Genomic DNA, 18030 nt, shown 5'->3' on the forward strand with positions numbered 1-18030 from the left:
TAATGTGTTTAGACGCTGTGTGTCTCTTCAGTTCTTTCACAACGAGAGCAGTCACAGTGTCCTTTGCCTGTTTTGCATGACAGTGACTTTTATCAGGATACCACCTTATAAAAGGGATTCTGGACTTGTCAGATTATTTCCTTATGATTATATTCTGATTGACCATTTTTGTCTAGAGTACAATGTAAGTGATATTTTACTCCTTTTACACATGAGGGAGCAGATTATGTCAAGTTGTCCCACTATCAGCCATGCTGTTTGGTAAGGGTGTCTGCGGGGTCTCTCCACTATCAAGGCACATTTTCCTCTTTGTAATAACTTCAGTCATAAAAAAGGTGATACGTTAAGTCTTGCATCACCAAAATTTTAGCATCTATTGATAAGCTCTGCCTGATTAGAAATTTCAGAAGTTATTGTCTAATTCCAAAATTTATTCATTTATTAGCTGAATATAATTATATGAATGAATTATATACATTCATATAATTATCCATATTATTCATATATTACTCCTCTTTTATGGGGAATAGCTTTCTTTACCCCTCTTTATTCCTTTCTCTTTTTAGTATCACTATGAACCCATGACTTTTTAAAAATTTTATTTGAGTTATAATCCTGTAGTGCTATTATTATTTTGATGTTCAAATTTTCCCATATTTTGCCAAAGAGAGCCCCTCAAGCTGTCTCGTGTGTGTGTCCACATATGTATGCATGTTTAATGGCACCTTTAGGTTTTGAGAACTTCCTTCCTTTCTTTTTTCCCCCAGTTTTATTAAGGTATAATTGGCAAGTAAAATTGTAGTATGTTTAACGTGTAGAACTTGATGATTTGATACATGTATTCATTGTGAAAGGTTCCCAGTCAAGTCAATTAACAAATCAATACATCATCCATCACCTCACATACTGTTTCTTTTTTGGTGAGAACATTAAGACCTGCTCTCCAAACAAATTCTAAGAATATAATACAGTATTATTAACTATAGTCACCATGCTGTCCATTGGCTCCTCAGAATTGATCTTATAACTGAAAACGGGTGTCCTTAGAACAAACTCTCTCCATTTCACAAGCCCACCCCTACACCCAGCCCCTGGCAACCACCACTCTCTGTTTCTCTGAGTTAACATATGGTGATACCATATAACATTTGTCTTTCTCTGTCTGATTTATAATGCCCTCCAGGTTCATCCATATTGTTGTAAACAGCAGAATTTCCTTCTTCTTTAAGGCTGAATAATATTCCATTATGTGTATATATCACATTTTCTTTATCCATTCATCAGTCAATGGACACACGTATGTTGTTCCCACATCTTGCCTATTGTGAATATTGCTGCAGTGAACATAGGGATGCAGATATCTCTTCAAGATAGTGATTTTGTTTTATTTGGAGAAGGACTGCTAGATTCCATAGCAGTTCTACTTTTTTTTTAAGAACTTCCAAGCTATTTTCCATACTGACTGTACCAATTTACATTCCAACCAACTGTATGTAAGAGTTCCATGTTCTCCATATCCCTGTATTTAATATCTCTTGTCTTTTTGCTAATAGAAATCCAATAGGTTTGAGGTGATATCTCATGGTGGTTTTGATTTACATTTCCCTGATTGGTGATACTGAGCAACTTCTCATATACCTATTGGCTAAATGTCCTCTTTGGCAAAATGTCCCTTCAGGTCCTTTGCCTATTTTTCAATTGACTGGCTGATTGATATTGAGTTATATGAGTTACTTTGGATGTTAACCCCTTATTGGATACAGTTAGCAAATATTTTCTCCCAATCTGTAAATTGCTTTTTCATTTTGTTGCTTGTTTCCTTTGCTGTGCAGAAACATTTTAGTTTGATGTCATCCCATGTATTTATTTTTGCTCATCTCCTTTGTTGTTGGTGTCAAATCCAAAAAATCATTGCCAAGACCAGTGTCAAGGACCCTTTTCCCTATTTTCCTCTAGTTTTATGGTTTCAGGTCTTACATTTAAATATTTAATCCATTGTGAATTGATTTGTGTGTTTGATATAAGATAGGGATGCAATTTCATTCTTTTGCATGTGGATATCCAGTTTTTCCAGCACCATTTATTGAAGAGACTATTCTTTCCTCATTGAGTATTATTGCCACCTTTGCTGAAAATAATTGAACTTAATGCCTGGGTTTATTTCTGTGCTCTCTATTTCATTCCATTGATCTATCTGTCTGTTTTTATACCAAAACCATACTGTTTTGATTACTGTGGCTTTGTAATAGTTTGAAATCAGGAAGAGACCTGCTTTGATTTCTGGTACTACAGATTCCCCTTGTATTTTCCCTGCTCTTCACCTGTAATCATCCATTTATCCCAGGAGTATTTTTTTTTAATCAATGTTATCATAGCAAAAGAAAAATGCAAATTAGGGTTGCTGCATGTCAACATTATTAATATAATTTTGAAAGTTCCTCAACTGGTGTTTTCCATAGTACTTTAGGAATTTAACGTTTTTAGCCATCTCTGTAAGGATTATTGGACGAATCAACTGCGGAAATCAGAGTACTCAAGAAACTAAAAAACACATTTATTCCTTTTCCTAAAAGCTGATGAGGCTTTATGTTATGCCCATGTGAACCTGGACAACCCATCAATTTGATTGATTCCTTCCAATTGGCTGATCTAGTGAAAAGAAAAATCTGAGAAGCCTAAGTCAGACAAATGGTCCATATCAGACCCAGCTGTCTCTTCAAAGAAGGGTCCCTAGCTGTCTAATGCCTTGTGTAAAGGACACTGCAGGCTCTCTGCAGCCCCAGACACAGCTCCAGAATTGTCTCATTTCACTCACTGGCATCCTGGCTTTCTCATAGCTGACTTTCACTTCCTTCCATCCTCATCCTCCCAGTTCCTCTATTATAACACACCCTCTGCATGCCTCCAAGTTTTCAGCCCAGGCCAAGTCTCCTGATCATTTATCTTACTTGTATCCCTTGGTCCTTGGCCTACTGACTCCACGAAGAGACCTGGCACCAGCCCCACCCACCAGCTTGGTGGGCCACATGCTTGTAAGAACCAACCTATCCATCCACCAACCTCATGCACAGAGTTTATCCATCTCTTTGTGGTAACACATACTAGGATGCACCTGCAAGCTTCACAACAGGACTAGAATGAAACCTCACCAAAGCTCAGAATACAGAAAGTGGTTCTAAATGGAGTTACCACCTCCATCACTTCCATGAGCTTCTCTTTTCCTGCCAAGACTTGCAATGATCATGCTCCTTTTGTTTTTACCCTGGGCTCTTCTCTACCACTAGAAGTAGGATAACCTCTGGGTCACAGAGACTAGCTCCTCTTAGTACCAGCTGTGTGACCCTGACAAAGTTTCTTAATCCTTCTAGCCTTTAGTTTCCTTATCTGTGGACTGGATATAAGAATAGTAGCTACATCATAAGATTGTTCTGAAAACCTCTCATTCCCAACATTGTCCTTACACTCTAGAACTGTCCTATGAACACTCTATCTGGCTTCTTCAACTTCCCACACTCAACATTTCCAGATCTTTTCTAGTCCACCCATTTTTTCTCTCCCACAATTTTTTACTTTTTAATTTCAGATAATTATATACAGATTTATATGCACTTTTAAGAACTAATACAGAGATACTTTATACCCTTTACTTAGTTTCCCCCATTGATAACATCTTGTATAAGTAGAGTATAATATCACAACCAGGAAACTGACATTGGCACAACCCACCTTCCTTGATTATATTTCATCAGTTTTACATGCACTGTATATATTTAGATTTATGTAGTTTTACCACATGTGTAGGTTTAGTGATAATCACCACAGTCAAAATACAGAATAGATCCATCATAAAGATCACTCGTTACCCTTTTATAACTACATGCATCTTCTACCTTTTTCCCTCCCTAATTCCTGGCAATCACTAATCTGCTATCCATCTCTGTAATTTCATCATTTCAAAAAGGGAATTGTACAGTATGCAACCTTTTTTCACTCAGCACAATTCCCTAGAGATCACCCAAGTTGTTGTATAATATCAATAGTTCTTTTCTTTTTACCACTAAGTAGTATTCCATAATATGATATATCACAGTTTGGTTAACCAGTTATACACTGAAGTACATTTAGGTTATTTCTAGCTTTTAGCTATAATGAATAAAGCTTCTATGAACATTCATATACAGTTTTTTTGTATGAATATAGTTTCCATTTTCAGGGATAAATTCTCAACCATGCGATTGCTGGCTTGGATGGTAAACACGTTTGATTGTATAAGAAATTGCCATATTTTACTCCAAAGTGGCTCTACCATATTACATTCTCACCAGAAATATATGAGTGATCGTTTCTCCACATCTTCATCAGCATGTGGTGTTGTCACTACTCTGTTTTGGCCATTCTAGTAAGTGTGTAGTGATACACCTCTGTGATTTTAATTTGCAGTTCACTAATAGCTGATGATGTTGAACACCTTGCATATGTTTATTTGCCATCTGTATGTCTTCTTCAGTGAAATGTCTATGTGTTTTTCCCATTTTCCAATTGGAATGTTTGGTTTATTTATTGTTGAATTTTGAATTTTAAGAGTTCTTTATATATTCTAGATACAAGTCTTTTGTCACATATGTGTGATTTGCAAATATTTTCTCCCAGCCCATAGCTTATCTTTTTATTCTGTTGATGAAAAGATGTTTTGTTTTTCACAGAAGTTTTTTATATTAATAAAGTCCAGTTATTAAATGTTTTTCTTTTAAGAATCATGCTTTTGGTGTCAAGTCTACCACTCTTCAACTAGCCCTAGGTCTCAAAGATTTTCTCCTACTTTGTTTTCTAAAATTTTCATAGTTCACATTTTATAGTATACATTTTTATAGTTTTACACTCAAGTCTATGATCTGTTCTGAGACAAATTTTGTAAAAGATACGTGTTTCGGTTGAGGTCCTTGTTTTTGCTTAGGAGTATCAATTTCTCTCACATTTTTGAACAATGGCATTGCTATTCTCTGAGAAGTTACCAAGCCCTGTGGGTCTCCTTCCTCATCATCTCCTTCCCCACTTCCCTAGTCTAGTAGGGCTCACTGTTTCTGCCCTTGATCACTGCAATAATCTTCTACACTCCTCTCTCTCCAGCCTCTCCTACCTCAATCTGATTTTCTCCATTCTGTCCCAGAATTGTCTTATGATGAAGATGTCACTATCCTTGTTAAACACATTAGATAGTATTACCGAGGACAGACAGACTCTGGCTCCTTAGCTTGACACACATGGTCCAGACAACCCAGCCAGAGTTTTCCTTTCCTTTACCTCCACCTATTGCCCACCTCAACTGCTTCAGCCACAGCAGCCACGCAAAGGACTGCCAGAGATGCTTTGCAGATGCCACTGCTAAGACTTTTCTAGGCCTCTTCTCTCAACCTAGTTAGAAGGTCACTTTTTCTCCATATCTTTTCCCCTAAACATATGCCCCCACCTCCCCAGGCAGAATTAATTTCATCCCCATGAGACTCTCTTTATCCCTCCCTAGTGCATCAAATGGAACTACTCAAAAAAGCTTATCTTGCAAGTTTTCTGTGAGAATTAAATGAGTTAATACATGTAAAGCATAATAAGGCATACTCTAGGCCATAATAGGTACTTAATGCATTAGTTATTGTCGTTATTGCTGTAGTTATTATACACCTTTGCTGTATCTCATGTAAACGAGATGCAGTGCTTTTTCTATATTGGTTATTTATGCTTCTTTTCCACCAAGTTGTTTTCTATGACATGTATTACTTATTCTGTATTAGTAAATGTAGGTTCTTGATAAATATTTGTTGAACTGAATGGATCTCATTTCAACTCAATTAATAAGTCAATTCAATTAAAAATTTATTTAACTTATATTCCCCCTTGAACTAGCAAACTGTTTTAGTGAGCTAATTGTTTTAACAATTGATGGACATCCCTCCACTTCAATTTGTTTTAATTGTGCTAATACAAGCATGAGGATTAAATGACTTGCTGAAATAAAATATAATCAGGGTAATTATTCATAACAGAAAATAGAGGTTTCTTCTGCTTAATGTTTCCCAATAACACTCTTTTCAAGTAAAAAAACATGGTGCTAGCTCCAGAAGACAGGTGCTATTGGCCCCATCTTCACTTTCCATTAAAATCTTACTTTCACCTTACTCTCAGAAGAAGCTGTATCAAGAACGACTAGTGCAGAGGAGCTACAGTAGTTGAACATTTGGGTAAAGGATAAAAATACAGATTTCTATTAGAGAAAGTGATAGAAATGGGAAGATTTGGCAGACCACACTGAAAAAATAACTTGCTCATTTGTAGATGGAAGTTATATAAAAATAAAACTTCCTAGAAAAGCAACAGCATACTTTTTTTCCCCACTGAAGGAACTTCAGAGTATATATGCAGTTACTTAGGAGAAGAAATCTCAAAATCTCTCCCAAGTAGTGTTGGTAGCATTTTCGGTTGCTTCTTCCTACCACAGAGTATAACTCTGGTTTCAGGAGGGTTCACCCTCCCCAGCCCTGGGGGTGAATCTTCTGGCCTAAGCCTTCTCCAAGCCAATATTTGACCTAGGAAGGGACCCACCCCACAGAGAATCTGCTGGGCAGTTTGTCTTGCTCTTAAAAAAAAAAAGATGTGAGAGAATGAACCATTCTACTTTCCTGTCTCTGCATGTTATTTTAGGAAGATGTACTCAGAGCTTCTAAGGTCACCACACAACTATAGAAGGCAAATATGAGCCAGCACTGAACATGGCAGAGCAGCAAGATGGAAAGAACCTGAGTCCCAAATAAAATCACTGAGCCTCTGAAAAACACCCAGAATCCCTCTGCTGCAGGATATCTTGTTAAGCAGGATAGTGTATTTTCTGTTTCTGACCTATAAAATTATCCTAAATGGATCCAGTCTCTAAGTCTGCCTTACACACTGATTTTTAAGAGGGAGCTACAGTTTAGTTGGCTAAAAGTGTATTCATACTTACAGTGACTTTTCTAGAAGAGAAGCAGTCAGGCTCGCTATGTAACTGCTGAGAAGGAGCAGTGTAAGGAGCACAGGCTGCAGAAGCAGAGAACCCAGGTTCAGATCCTGCCTTTGCAGCTTACGAGTTGTATGGCCTTAGGTAAGACTGAACTTCAGTTCCTTCATTGTGCCCATAGGTAATATCTACCTTATAAGTCTACAAGGAGGATTAAATGCAATAATGTAATAATAAAGGGCCTGTCAAGTAAGAACACAAATAAATGTTCTAATTAATCCTTTGCCAAGATGAAACACTAACTCAGTTTATTAGACCATTTATTCAGATGCTTTCTTTTCAGCACGAATTACTCTGACAGCAGGGCGGGTGTCATCAACAGTAATTTCTCCTGAAAAGGTTCCAATCTTAACATTTCTACTGTGAAGCCTAGGATGGCACAGAAGGGATTAGGCAGGATTACTTTCAACCCTAAAGAAAACTGATGTGATGATAACCACAGTGGAGGGGTTATACACCCTCCATTGTTTTATTCTCACACCTTAAAAAGGGTATGTGGGTGGAATTCATGGGCTGCAGTGGAGGTGTACTTTTAGTAACTTTTCCTCCCAATTATTTCCACATTTTCTGTTACATTCCATCAAGGGTAATCATATTATACTGATATCATTACCAACTTCCCAAATACAACTAACACAAATCTAATGGATATACTGTGTTTGCAGTATGAAAACAAAAATAGAAGCTGACGTTAACAAAAAGTACTCTTTATTTTTGGCATAGCAATATAGGCTATTGTAAAGGTATTCACCTTTTTACCATAAGTGAATATAAGTCATGTTTACTTAAATAGTCATTGATCTTTTTGCACTCTTCTACTAAGTAAAGACAAAATTGGTAAAATTGAACTGGACGACAATTTGACACCAAACGCCTTAAAAATGCATTTATACTTTGACCTAGAAATTCCACTTCAAGGAATGTATTTTAAAGAAAGAATTATGGCTTTGTACAATGATTTTTCAAGAAGAATTTTTCTTGTAGGAAGAAAACAACCTAACTAATCAGCATCAGAAATTTAGTTAAATTATGAAATGTTCACCCAAGGGAACACTGTGCAACTACTGAAAATGACATCATGGAAAAACATTCATTGACATGAAAAGATGTGCATGATATATCATAAGGATTAAAGGTTATAAAATGTATGTATAGTACATTACAGTTTTTATAAAAATATACTTATTTATAGAAGTATCAAAAACTATATACCAAAATAAGTATGAACAATGCTCCTTTGTAAGGACTTAAATTTCTTGTGTTTTGATTCTGTGAATTTCCTGTGGTATGCTGAAATTATGCAGTAAAGAAAAGTAAGCTTAAAAAAACTCAAAAGAAGAATTACTAAAATACTTTTAGGCTAAATAATAAATAAATCACTTCATCATTCATTACATAGATTCTGAGCTCTGGCTTTTCAGATTTCCCACAAAATCTGATTTAAGAAGTTGAAATTTAAGAGACTGAAGACAAACTCCCAGGGCAAAAAGTTCTTAGGGGAGCTCTCTTAGGGGAGAAGACTGCTCTTAGTGTTAAAGCCCTGGGTGATTTGCCTCTTCTTACCTACCTATCTTACTGTTTACAATAAACTGGAAAACTGCTGAATTCTGTTTTTAGCTGGGGGTGGTCTCTTTAGTCAAAGATTGCCAAGCCCCTCCACTAACTGAGGCTCAGAGAAGTTTTAAGCAACTTTTCTACTTGTGCTTAGCTCCTTTTAATTCCAGGGAAGTTTCCTTCAAAAAGAAAGAAACTGATTGGTACCCACTCTAGGATGGAGCTGTCACCTCCAAATGGACAAACAGCTATGGCATCTGTTAGAGTCATGCCTGCTCCACGATCTGGACTCTTCCTTATTTTTAATGTTGTTATTAATAATTACTGTAGCTGGTGTCTACTGACCCTTGCTATGTTCCATGTACTCTGTCAAACACTTTTGATATACTATTTTAAACTCTTAGAAGCAGCCCTGGAAGGTCAATACTATCATTATCCCCATTTTATAGATAAGAGAACAATTTGCCCAAGATTTCACAGCTCATAAGCAGTAGAGACAAACTAAGAACCCAGAATTATCTGGATTTTATTAGATGTCCCTTAACTGCTTAAATTCACATTGTGTTTATAATTCACATTGATGGAAAAAGTTCAATTTGCCACTCCTGGATCTTCCCAAATCAGAATAAAAGTGATTCCAAAAAATATTAAACCAACTTCACAATCCCTGGAGTGGTGCTGCCATGCAGCCATTCCCTTGGTTGCTGGGGGTAAGGAGGGCTAAGATATAACCAAGGGTCCTTGCGTATTCAACTCCACACTGACTTGCTTAAATTTGTCACTTAACCTCTCCAAAACCTCTGGTCCCTATGTAGAAAATGAGCTTTATAATACTTGTCCTAAACACTTCATTTGTGAGAATCAAATGAGACAATGTATGTGTAAGCACTTTAAAAAGTACAAAGGGCAAGGAATCTTGATTAACCTCTACATGCAAATTACTTCTGCCCTCAAAACCCAAAAGCAATGTAACTTTTTTATAGCATTTTGCAAAAGACTAAGCACGGGCTTTAGAAATGCAGAGAAACCTTAATGTAAAAAATTCCCATGTGTAATGTTTCCCCATGTTTAGCATTCAATTAAGTAAGTCTGGAGGAAAAGTCATCGACTCAATGTTACCTTCTCCCATCTATTGCTCTCTGATTTATGTTTCCTCTCTTAAGTGCATGAACTTTTGAAAAACAGGAATTTTTGTCACAGGACTTAAGACTCTCCTATGATTCAGTGTTAGGAAATCTCCTTAGCCATTTTGGTTTCTGCTCCCTGGGAGCAAATTGGGGCTTTGGCAGTGAGTTAATGCACATTCAGCTTTAACTTAGGATCATACTTGGCTCAATAATTCAAAAATATTACACCAAGGCTTAGGATTATACTTGCATGAAGGACTAATCTTTTTAAAAAATATTATCTGGGGGTAGAAGCAGGGATTTTTCTTGACCATATTTTAAACTGTAAAAGCAATCCATGCCCATGTTAAACAATTCAAAAGGTGTATGTACAGTGGAAGGTGCCAGGCACTGTTTTAAGTGCTTCCCTTACACTAAGTCATGGATTTCCCCACCAACCCTATGAGGAAGGTACTTTGATCATTCCCATTTCACACATAAGAAAACTAAGCATAAAGATGTTCAGTAAATTTCCCAAGGTCACTCAGCTGTTAAGTGGTAGAGCTCAGATGTGAACCCAGGAGTTTGAGACCAAAGTCAGGTGCTTTTAACTCTTAAACATCTGCCTCTGCTCCTACTGATATGTTTCAAACACATTTATTAAACATCTTACCCTCACAGCAATACAAAGCATTATCCCTACTCCTCAGACTTATTAAAGTGGCTTGCCAAAGTGATAGAGGGAGCATTTGTATCCAGGCACATCTGATTCCAAGTTTATATTTATTCTACTACACCATGCTTCTTTATAGAAGCTGGTTGTCATAATACCTATTTTACAGTTAAGGAAATCAAGTCTTCAGAATGAGGTATGTAAAGAGGCTAATAAGGAGTCATCCCTGTCAACAAACATTTTACCATGGACTGTATCACACCTAATTCTTCCTTCTTTAGAGTTCTGTATAATTAAAATATTCACATATTTTTAATCATGTACATGTGATTATATAGTAGCATATTGTGGAAAGTTGCTCTATCCCATAAAGTGTGAGCTCAGATTGTCTAATACGGACCAATACCGAAAGCAGAATAAAGTCAATTTCAAACATTAACAAAGCCCATTTAAGAAAAGTGACATAAGTGAAGATGAGCAGGGGGACTCCCACCCAGCAGAGATGACATATATCACTAGAATATGGTAGCAACTCATTTTTAATCTCAGTGAGCAACTCACTATTAGTCCATCAAAAGAAAAAGAAGTTTGTTTCTAGTTCCTGAGTTTACAACGATTATTTCCTTACTATATAGAGAAAATTTCTAGGACCCAAGGCAGATAAGAAGGGTAGCAAGAAGAAGTATCAGAGAAGAAGTTTCTGGGTGGGAAAGCCCTCCAGTCACTGCTTTACTCATACCCACCATGCCCAGCACTGTGTGAGAGTTGAAGCCCTGGATTCAAATCTGCTCTGCTACCTACTTGCCATGTGACCTTGGGCCCATTACTAAGCTCCTCTAGCCACAGTTCCATCATCTGTAAAGTGAGTAATAGTCAATAATACCAACCTCATTAGTCTGTCATGAAGATTAAGTATTGTCTAGCTCAGAACACTGCCCTGAACGTTGATGATCACCGTCACAGACTCACCCAAGTCTGCAGAGATAGATTCCCTACCCCTTCATGTTTCAGCACCATTTTGCTTCCTGGTTTTAATGCAATCAGGAAAACACATTGTCCTTTATCTAAGTCTGGGACTGGCAGAGAGAGTTCTACTCATCTTCTTATGATAGCTCCATACTCTGGAGATCAGAGTATGCAAATCCTGTATTTCTGTGTTCAGCAGCCCTAGTTATAAATGGGGTGTCAGATCTATGCTATCAGTGTTACACAACAAACAACACATCACTAGAGCTTATCTTTTGATTATCACAGCTTGTAAGGGACAAGTCAGTGGTCACTTAGGCTTGGGAGGTTAATTTGATCATCTCTTATAAGTTTACGTTTTTGTACACCATGGATGCTAATGTAATACTACTGCACTCTACAGTAAAAACAAGTCAATGTTATCCTACACTCTACAGTAAAACAAGTCAGCCTGGGAAAATATGCAAATTTTATCATTATATTGTTCAGTTTTAAGGGCAATTAAATATTTGCTTTGAGCTTTTCACACTGTATTGCACATCCATAAAAAACTTCATTTCTGTACCTAAAGTTTATTTAGCATTAAGTCTTTGCCACTATTTCCCTTTCACTGAAAATTTGGTTTTCAGTTCTATACCACAATCTTATTTGTAGATCTTTATTTGCAAAAAAAACTTACTTTTTTTTCTGTTTAGGTTAAATCAATTTGTCCCTTGTTAGTTGGGCAGTGGGAGGCAGTGACTTCAGATTTTCCGTGAGATATCTGCATCTTACAACAGTGTGGCTCTCTTAGCTACCCCATGAACAAAGACTTCAGTGAAATGAGCCAGTCCAGTCCAGCTCTGCTGGCCAGAATCAAGTCTCTATGAAACCAGGATATCTTCCCGAAAATAAAGTATAATAATTATAATAGTTATTTTTACCATTGTTCACTCAAACTGGCTGTTAGAAATTGTGTAATCCAAAAAGACGTATTTTTACAGTTGAATTTAGATAAAGGAACCAAAATTCTGTCAGAATGTTTGCTGTCTATAAACATAATTTTTGTCTTCTATGTCTTTTATGCAGGGATTATGACAGTGAGCTAAAATCAGGTGAAACGAGGAGTTGAATAAACAGTGCCTGAGACAAGAGAAAAATGAAGTATTTGTATGTTTCTCACTTGGGGAAATAAATGAGATAATTCATCTGTAGACACCTCTTGGGTTCTTTGTTAATCTTCCTTTAAAAGAGCCTCTTCCTATCCATTTCCCATACACCAGCCTCCCACCACCCAATTCAAACTTTTAAGTCCCCTTTGAGGACTTTCTTCCCTTTACCCCCTTCCTTTGGTCAATCTTGAAATCCCCTTGATCCTTACTTCATATTTTCTCATGCGTTTCCATTCTTTACACACATGGTTCAAGACCTTATATCCTCTTGACTATAATGGAAAAACAGCCTTCTAACTGATCTCCCTGACCCCCGACCACTCTCCATTCAGTGCGGCCTCTATACCATGACCACATTCACCTTCATGTAAGAGAACATTTGATCATGTCACTTCTGTGCTCCAAAACCTCCAAGGAAAAACTTCATGGCTACAGTTCTTTGATCAATTCTGATTCACTTTTCCAGACATTTCCCATTAACTTCCTATATCTTGTCCAAATTCCAGCTAAAATGCCCATTCCCTCTAATCACTCCCAAATAATCCTCATTCTGCTTCTTCCACATGGAATAACTTCTCAACTCCCTACCTATCCTTCAACCCCCCAAATTAAATATAACCTATTTTATTTATAAAAATAAACACTTCTCTGCTATTCCTTAGCTGTAGTATTGAAATTCCTCCAGCCCTGGGTCCAGATCATCCACAAAATCAGCTTACACAGGGTCTTTCTATGCTTGAATTTTATTCTCCTAGGCTGTCAGGAACCAATGAAGAGTAGTAAGCATTAGAATTATAAATCAGAGTTGCATTGAAAGCAGATGCTGCTGTAACAGTGGACAAACTGAATTGGATGGGAGCAGAGAAACTAGCGATGGAAGGACCCATTAAGCAGTCATTGGATCTGCCTGAGAGGAAACTGGAGGAAGGTCATGTTTTGGGTGGTAGGAAGATGATAAGCAAAATTCTAAGTGTGTTGAATTTGAGGTTCTGAGGACAAGGGTGAGGCAGGCAAAACACCTACAATGCAAAATAAAGGAGACACTCAATCTCAGGGACCACGCTGCACTTACCTGACCTTCAGAGTGAGCCCCTCCTTAAACTCTTTACCCTGGGAGCCTAGCTTGCCTCACCCTGAGTTCCTATGGTATACCTTGTAGAGATCTCATGTTGGCAGCTAAGGAGGTATGCCACTCAGACCTCCCTTCAAGGAAAACCTTGTTATTCACTGTGAGAAGTCCAGATAGCTGGCAGCCTCCAACTATAGAACATTCAGTATCTGCCTCAACTTTGGAGTCGTAGCCATGTCCTTTCTGGGATTCCCCAGTCACTAACTAAGCAGGTTAGGGGTACTCTGCCTAGCCATTTCTGTCCAATGTGAGGCTCCTTTAAGAGGCAATCGTCCCTCTGGAGGTAGCCATTGAGTTAGATGACTGTGTCAGACCTGCACTGTGCTCTGAAGGCTTTTCCTGCCTGATTCTGCTTCCTCCCCCTTGATTTTTATCCTCCAATCAACTATTTGTTCAGTAATTCTCCCTCAGCATCTTCTCCCAGAGCACCTAAATGACATACGTACTAAGCCATTGGTTACACCAGTCTGGACCTGGAGCCTTAGTACCCTTGTCACACAGTGGTTAGAAGACTGCACTCTAGGGTCTGGGTTCAAATCCCAGCTTAGCCACTTCTGACCTTGTACAACCTTAGACAAGTTATATAACTTCTTAGTATCTCATTTTCTTCAGCTGTAGAATGAGAATTTTAGTAGTAAGTGAAGACTATATAAGAGAATGCAGTTAGCACAGTGTGTGGCCCACAGTAAATGTTCAAGGAATATTGTTATTTTTATAGACTTTGAAAAGTTATTTACCAAGATTCTTGAGTATGATAAAATAGAAGAAATATTCACTTTCTCAAATAATTTCCCACAGGATATAATAAAGCTAATGAAGATTAATTTAAAGTGTTTCAAACCCAACCCTATAATTTTTTTCAATTTCATTTCCTATTATTCCCAATCTGGTTCCTCTTCTCCATACAATGTCAACACCTTTTCTCCTGCCCTGATTTGTTTCTTTATATCTCTCTTTTCCATCTACCACAAATGTCTAGTCCTCTCCTTTCCATCAGTTCCTCCCAATAATCTCCTTCAAAACTTGTTTGAAAACTCACCTTCTCCAATGTTTTCTTGATCAGCCTGCCTTACCGAATCCAGCAATAATTATTTCTCTCTACTGGCAAACCCCAGGATGATATCATTTTGAAACTAAATAGAACAAAAAACTATGTAATTCTCAAATAGTGTTGGAAGTGTCTGTGTCTCCATAAACAACTGTTTATGACAAAATAGCAGCAACAGTACTTATTCCCTGTTTCTTTAGACAAGCCCTCCCCTCCCCCACCCACCCTTTTCCTCAAGGCCAGGAGATGGCTTCACAAAGGGAAGCTCAATAAATGATTACATAAAAGATTTATGTTTTCAGCTGTGAACACATGGTCAGCCTACAAATTTTATTTTGTATATCCTATTTCTATAGGGGAGCCTTAAAAAGCGAAATGTTTCATGAGACAATCTCAATCACATAATGGGGAAATTATTGTATAGAGGAAGGGTTTTACAATCGTTTTAGGTATTGTAGTTAATACAAATCTGTTTATAAAATAAAGGCTGGGTTTATAATACATCTGAAAGTCAGTTGGAAATCCTAATTAGAGATAGATGGCAAATATAGCCTTTTACCTCTATTTAGTATACATGATATTCTTTACAAATGACACTGTTTTCCTGTTACCACACAGTGCCATACAAGCTAGAAAAATAAAACCTCTTTTTCTGCCTATGAAACTGATTTCAAACAAAATAACCAACTTCAAAAGTAAGATGGAAGTGTTTTGTAATGTGGTTGACTACAAAGGTTTTTACATAGCTTAACATGTGCATGTATGCATTAATGCATATTGCAATACATACACCAAAAGTGCTACTAAATTTTCACCCATACTATTTACATTCAGTTTGAAACCTTCATCAAGATATTCATATTCAAAGATAAGATTCCTATAGGACAAAATCTTAAGTATATTTAAATATTGGAAGTGAATAGTACCTAAAAGAAAAATCCTTTATACACAGTGCATAAATGAGTATAACGTTAATAGCCTACACAGGTTTCTAATGGCTCCTAATAAGCCCTTTCATGGAACCATTTGTACATACTGAAATGCATTTTTACTGTAATACTTTGAGTAATTATGAACAAGGTTGATAAAATCAGCATTAACAGTTCTGTGATTTTTTGAAATACACACGATCCTCTATAAGTGCACAGCTCTGTAAGTAATAAAATATTAGATATCAAATGCTAAAAAGTAATTTTCACACTGATTTTATTGCTACAATTCAGTAAACTATTTTATCAAAGCTTACAATCATCTTTCAAAGTAAATCAATTGTTTATAATCAGTATCATGAAGCAAAAGTAATTAACAGCTGATATAAAATAATTAACTGTTTACTACCTCACTTAAAATATAGTGAGGAGCTGCAACAAGATGGCATTATTACTATCCTAATATGTTCCACTTAACAAGTTTACATTTAATATGTTTCCATTTCCAAATATCAATACCCAATGTACACTTAGAAAATCTAGTTTATTTAATTTCTCAGAAAACTGTTAGTTCAACTTACTTCTTTATGAATTCTGAGTTGCTACACTGTTTTCTCATCTTCACAACAATTAATAATTATTGATCTCCCAAAAAGTAAGAACATAATGCAAAGCAAAAGAATTGTTATATTATGAAGACGAGAAAGCAAAATTTCTATTATACAAGTGAGCAATACTCAAGACAAGTCGTTTATTTTAAACATATAGCATATAATAGTCATGATTAGCTCACCACCAGTTAGAAACATGCATACACATTTCAAAGTAAATCTTTTAAATAAATTATTGCAAACATCTTACTAGCTTAAAGATTTGAAATAACAATTAAGACTGAACATTAAATCATTTGTCTCTACAACTAGAAGAGCGAGTCCCAAGGATGTAAATCTCACCCAATGAGACAAGGGATGCTGAGTGTATTATTAATTGCTAAGTAATTCCTTAATTTTAGGATCTAGCACCCAACACTGGCAAATAAATAATGTGATTTATGAACCCAGACTCTCATGCCGCTTTACGAGAGTTCAATAAACACATGCACATCCTAAATGTACACTGTGACTATGATTTCTATAAGCCAGGAAACAGCAGGACTTGGTGATAGCAATCCACCCCATCTACTTATTATTCAAGCACAAGTATTTAAAATACCTAAAATGCCTGCTGAACACTGCGGTTCAATATCCCCCCGGGGTTGCTCCGAAGCAGAATCACATCTTTTCCCCTCAGTGATTACTGAGTTTTAAGAAGGCAGGTAACATGGGGTAGAAATTCTCATGCAGCAGCAAGGTAACTCTTTTTTCCAAATTTTCAAAAACCAATACCCCCTCCCCAAACACACACACACAATCACCTTCTTTTTTTAAGAAAAAAAGGAGGGTTTTTCAAATAGGTGCCTAAAACATGCCATTAGCACAGGGATGAAAAACATATTTTCTCTTTACTTGCTGCTGTCTAAGATGTTCACAGATCTGATTAGAAAACCTGAAGGTACATAAAAAGTAGTGCTTCCAGTGAGATTCCTTTAGTGAATCTGCCTGTGCAGACATATGTGTACATAAATAATACATATTTATGCAAACGTGCCTACATGAATAAGGACACACACACACACCCCTAGACCAATAATTAAGCTTACACTGTTCTACAAGCCCCCTTTGACATTTTTTTAGCATGCATGTTATCCAGAAGACAGATTTTTTAAAAAAAATTATAAACAGCTGCATATAATGCACGCCAAAGTGGCATGTTTTAGAAAAGCAAATACGTTACCAGACGCATTTTGAAGTTTCTGGAACACCTGCAGGTAAAAGGAGATTGTGAATCGGATGCTGGCACACGATATTCCTCAGAATCACAGAGCTCGGTGTGACTGTGGGGGAATGTGAGACGAGTGTGAGGCTGGAAACCTTTGAGTTGTGCTCACTCTAGGCATCAGAAAGCCTCAAAGAAGGGAAAGAAAAAGGCAGCCCACAGACAGCTAGATGAGAAACTTCTGGCACCTCTCCAGCTCAGGAATGAATTCTCTGTAATTTGGAGACGTATAGTGATGGAAATGAAGAGAAACTTGGATTTACGGGTGAATTTGCTCAGCCATGCAGAAATGAGCAGGTAACAGTCTCTCAGCTCATTTTAAAACAGTCGTTCAGGGACAAGACTGAATAAAAAATTAACAGGCATCCATTTTTGAAAAAAATAAAAGGCTACTCCAGCCAGCTTCCCAAGATGCCTTTACAAACTTCAAATGGATCATTCCATCAGCTATTTGTTGCACATTTTATTAATCCCAGTGCAGAGGTTAACTGGAAAATCTAATTCCTTTTATGCAGAAAACTGGATTTATTGCTTCTTTTTATAATGCACGTTAG

The 18030-nt window shown here is 36.9% G+C and overlaps 1 protein-coding gene across 1 annotated transcript in view; it reads right to left on the minus strand.

The window, feature by feature from the left end:
* IQCJ (IQ motif containing J) overlaps nucleotides 1-17823 on the minus strand; it is a 282074-nt gene extending 264251 nt beyond the window's left edge. Inside the window, exon 1 of the mRNA XM_073232156.1 lies at nucleotides 17435-17823. Coding sequence (XP_073088257.1) covers nucleotides 17435-17443 — 9 coding nt within the window. The 5' untranslated portion in view covers nucleotides 17444-17823. The remainder of the gene's footprint in view (nucleotides 1-17434) is intronic.
* Between the last annotated feature and the right edge of the window lie 207 nt (nucleotides 17824-18030).

Source organism: Manis javanica, chromosome 3 (assembly GCF_040802235.1).
Source record: "Manis javanica isolate MJ-LG chromosome 3, MJ_LKY, whole genome shotgun sequence".
Classification (NCBI taxonomy): Eukaryota; Metazoa; Chordata; class Mammalia; order Pholidota; family Manidae; genus Manis; species Manis javanica.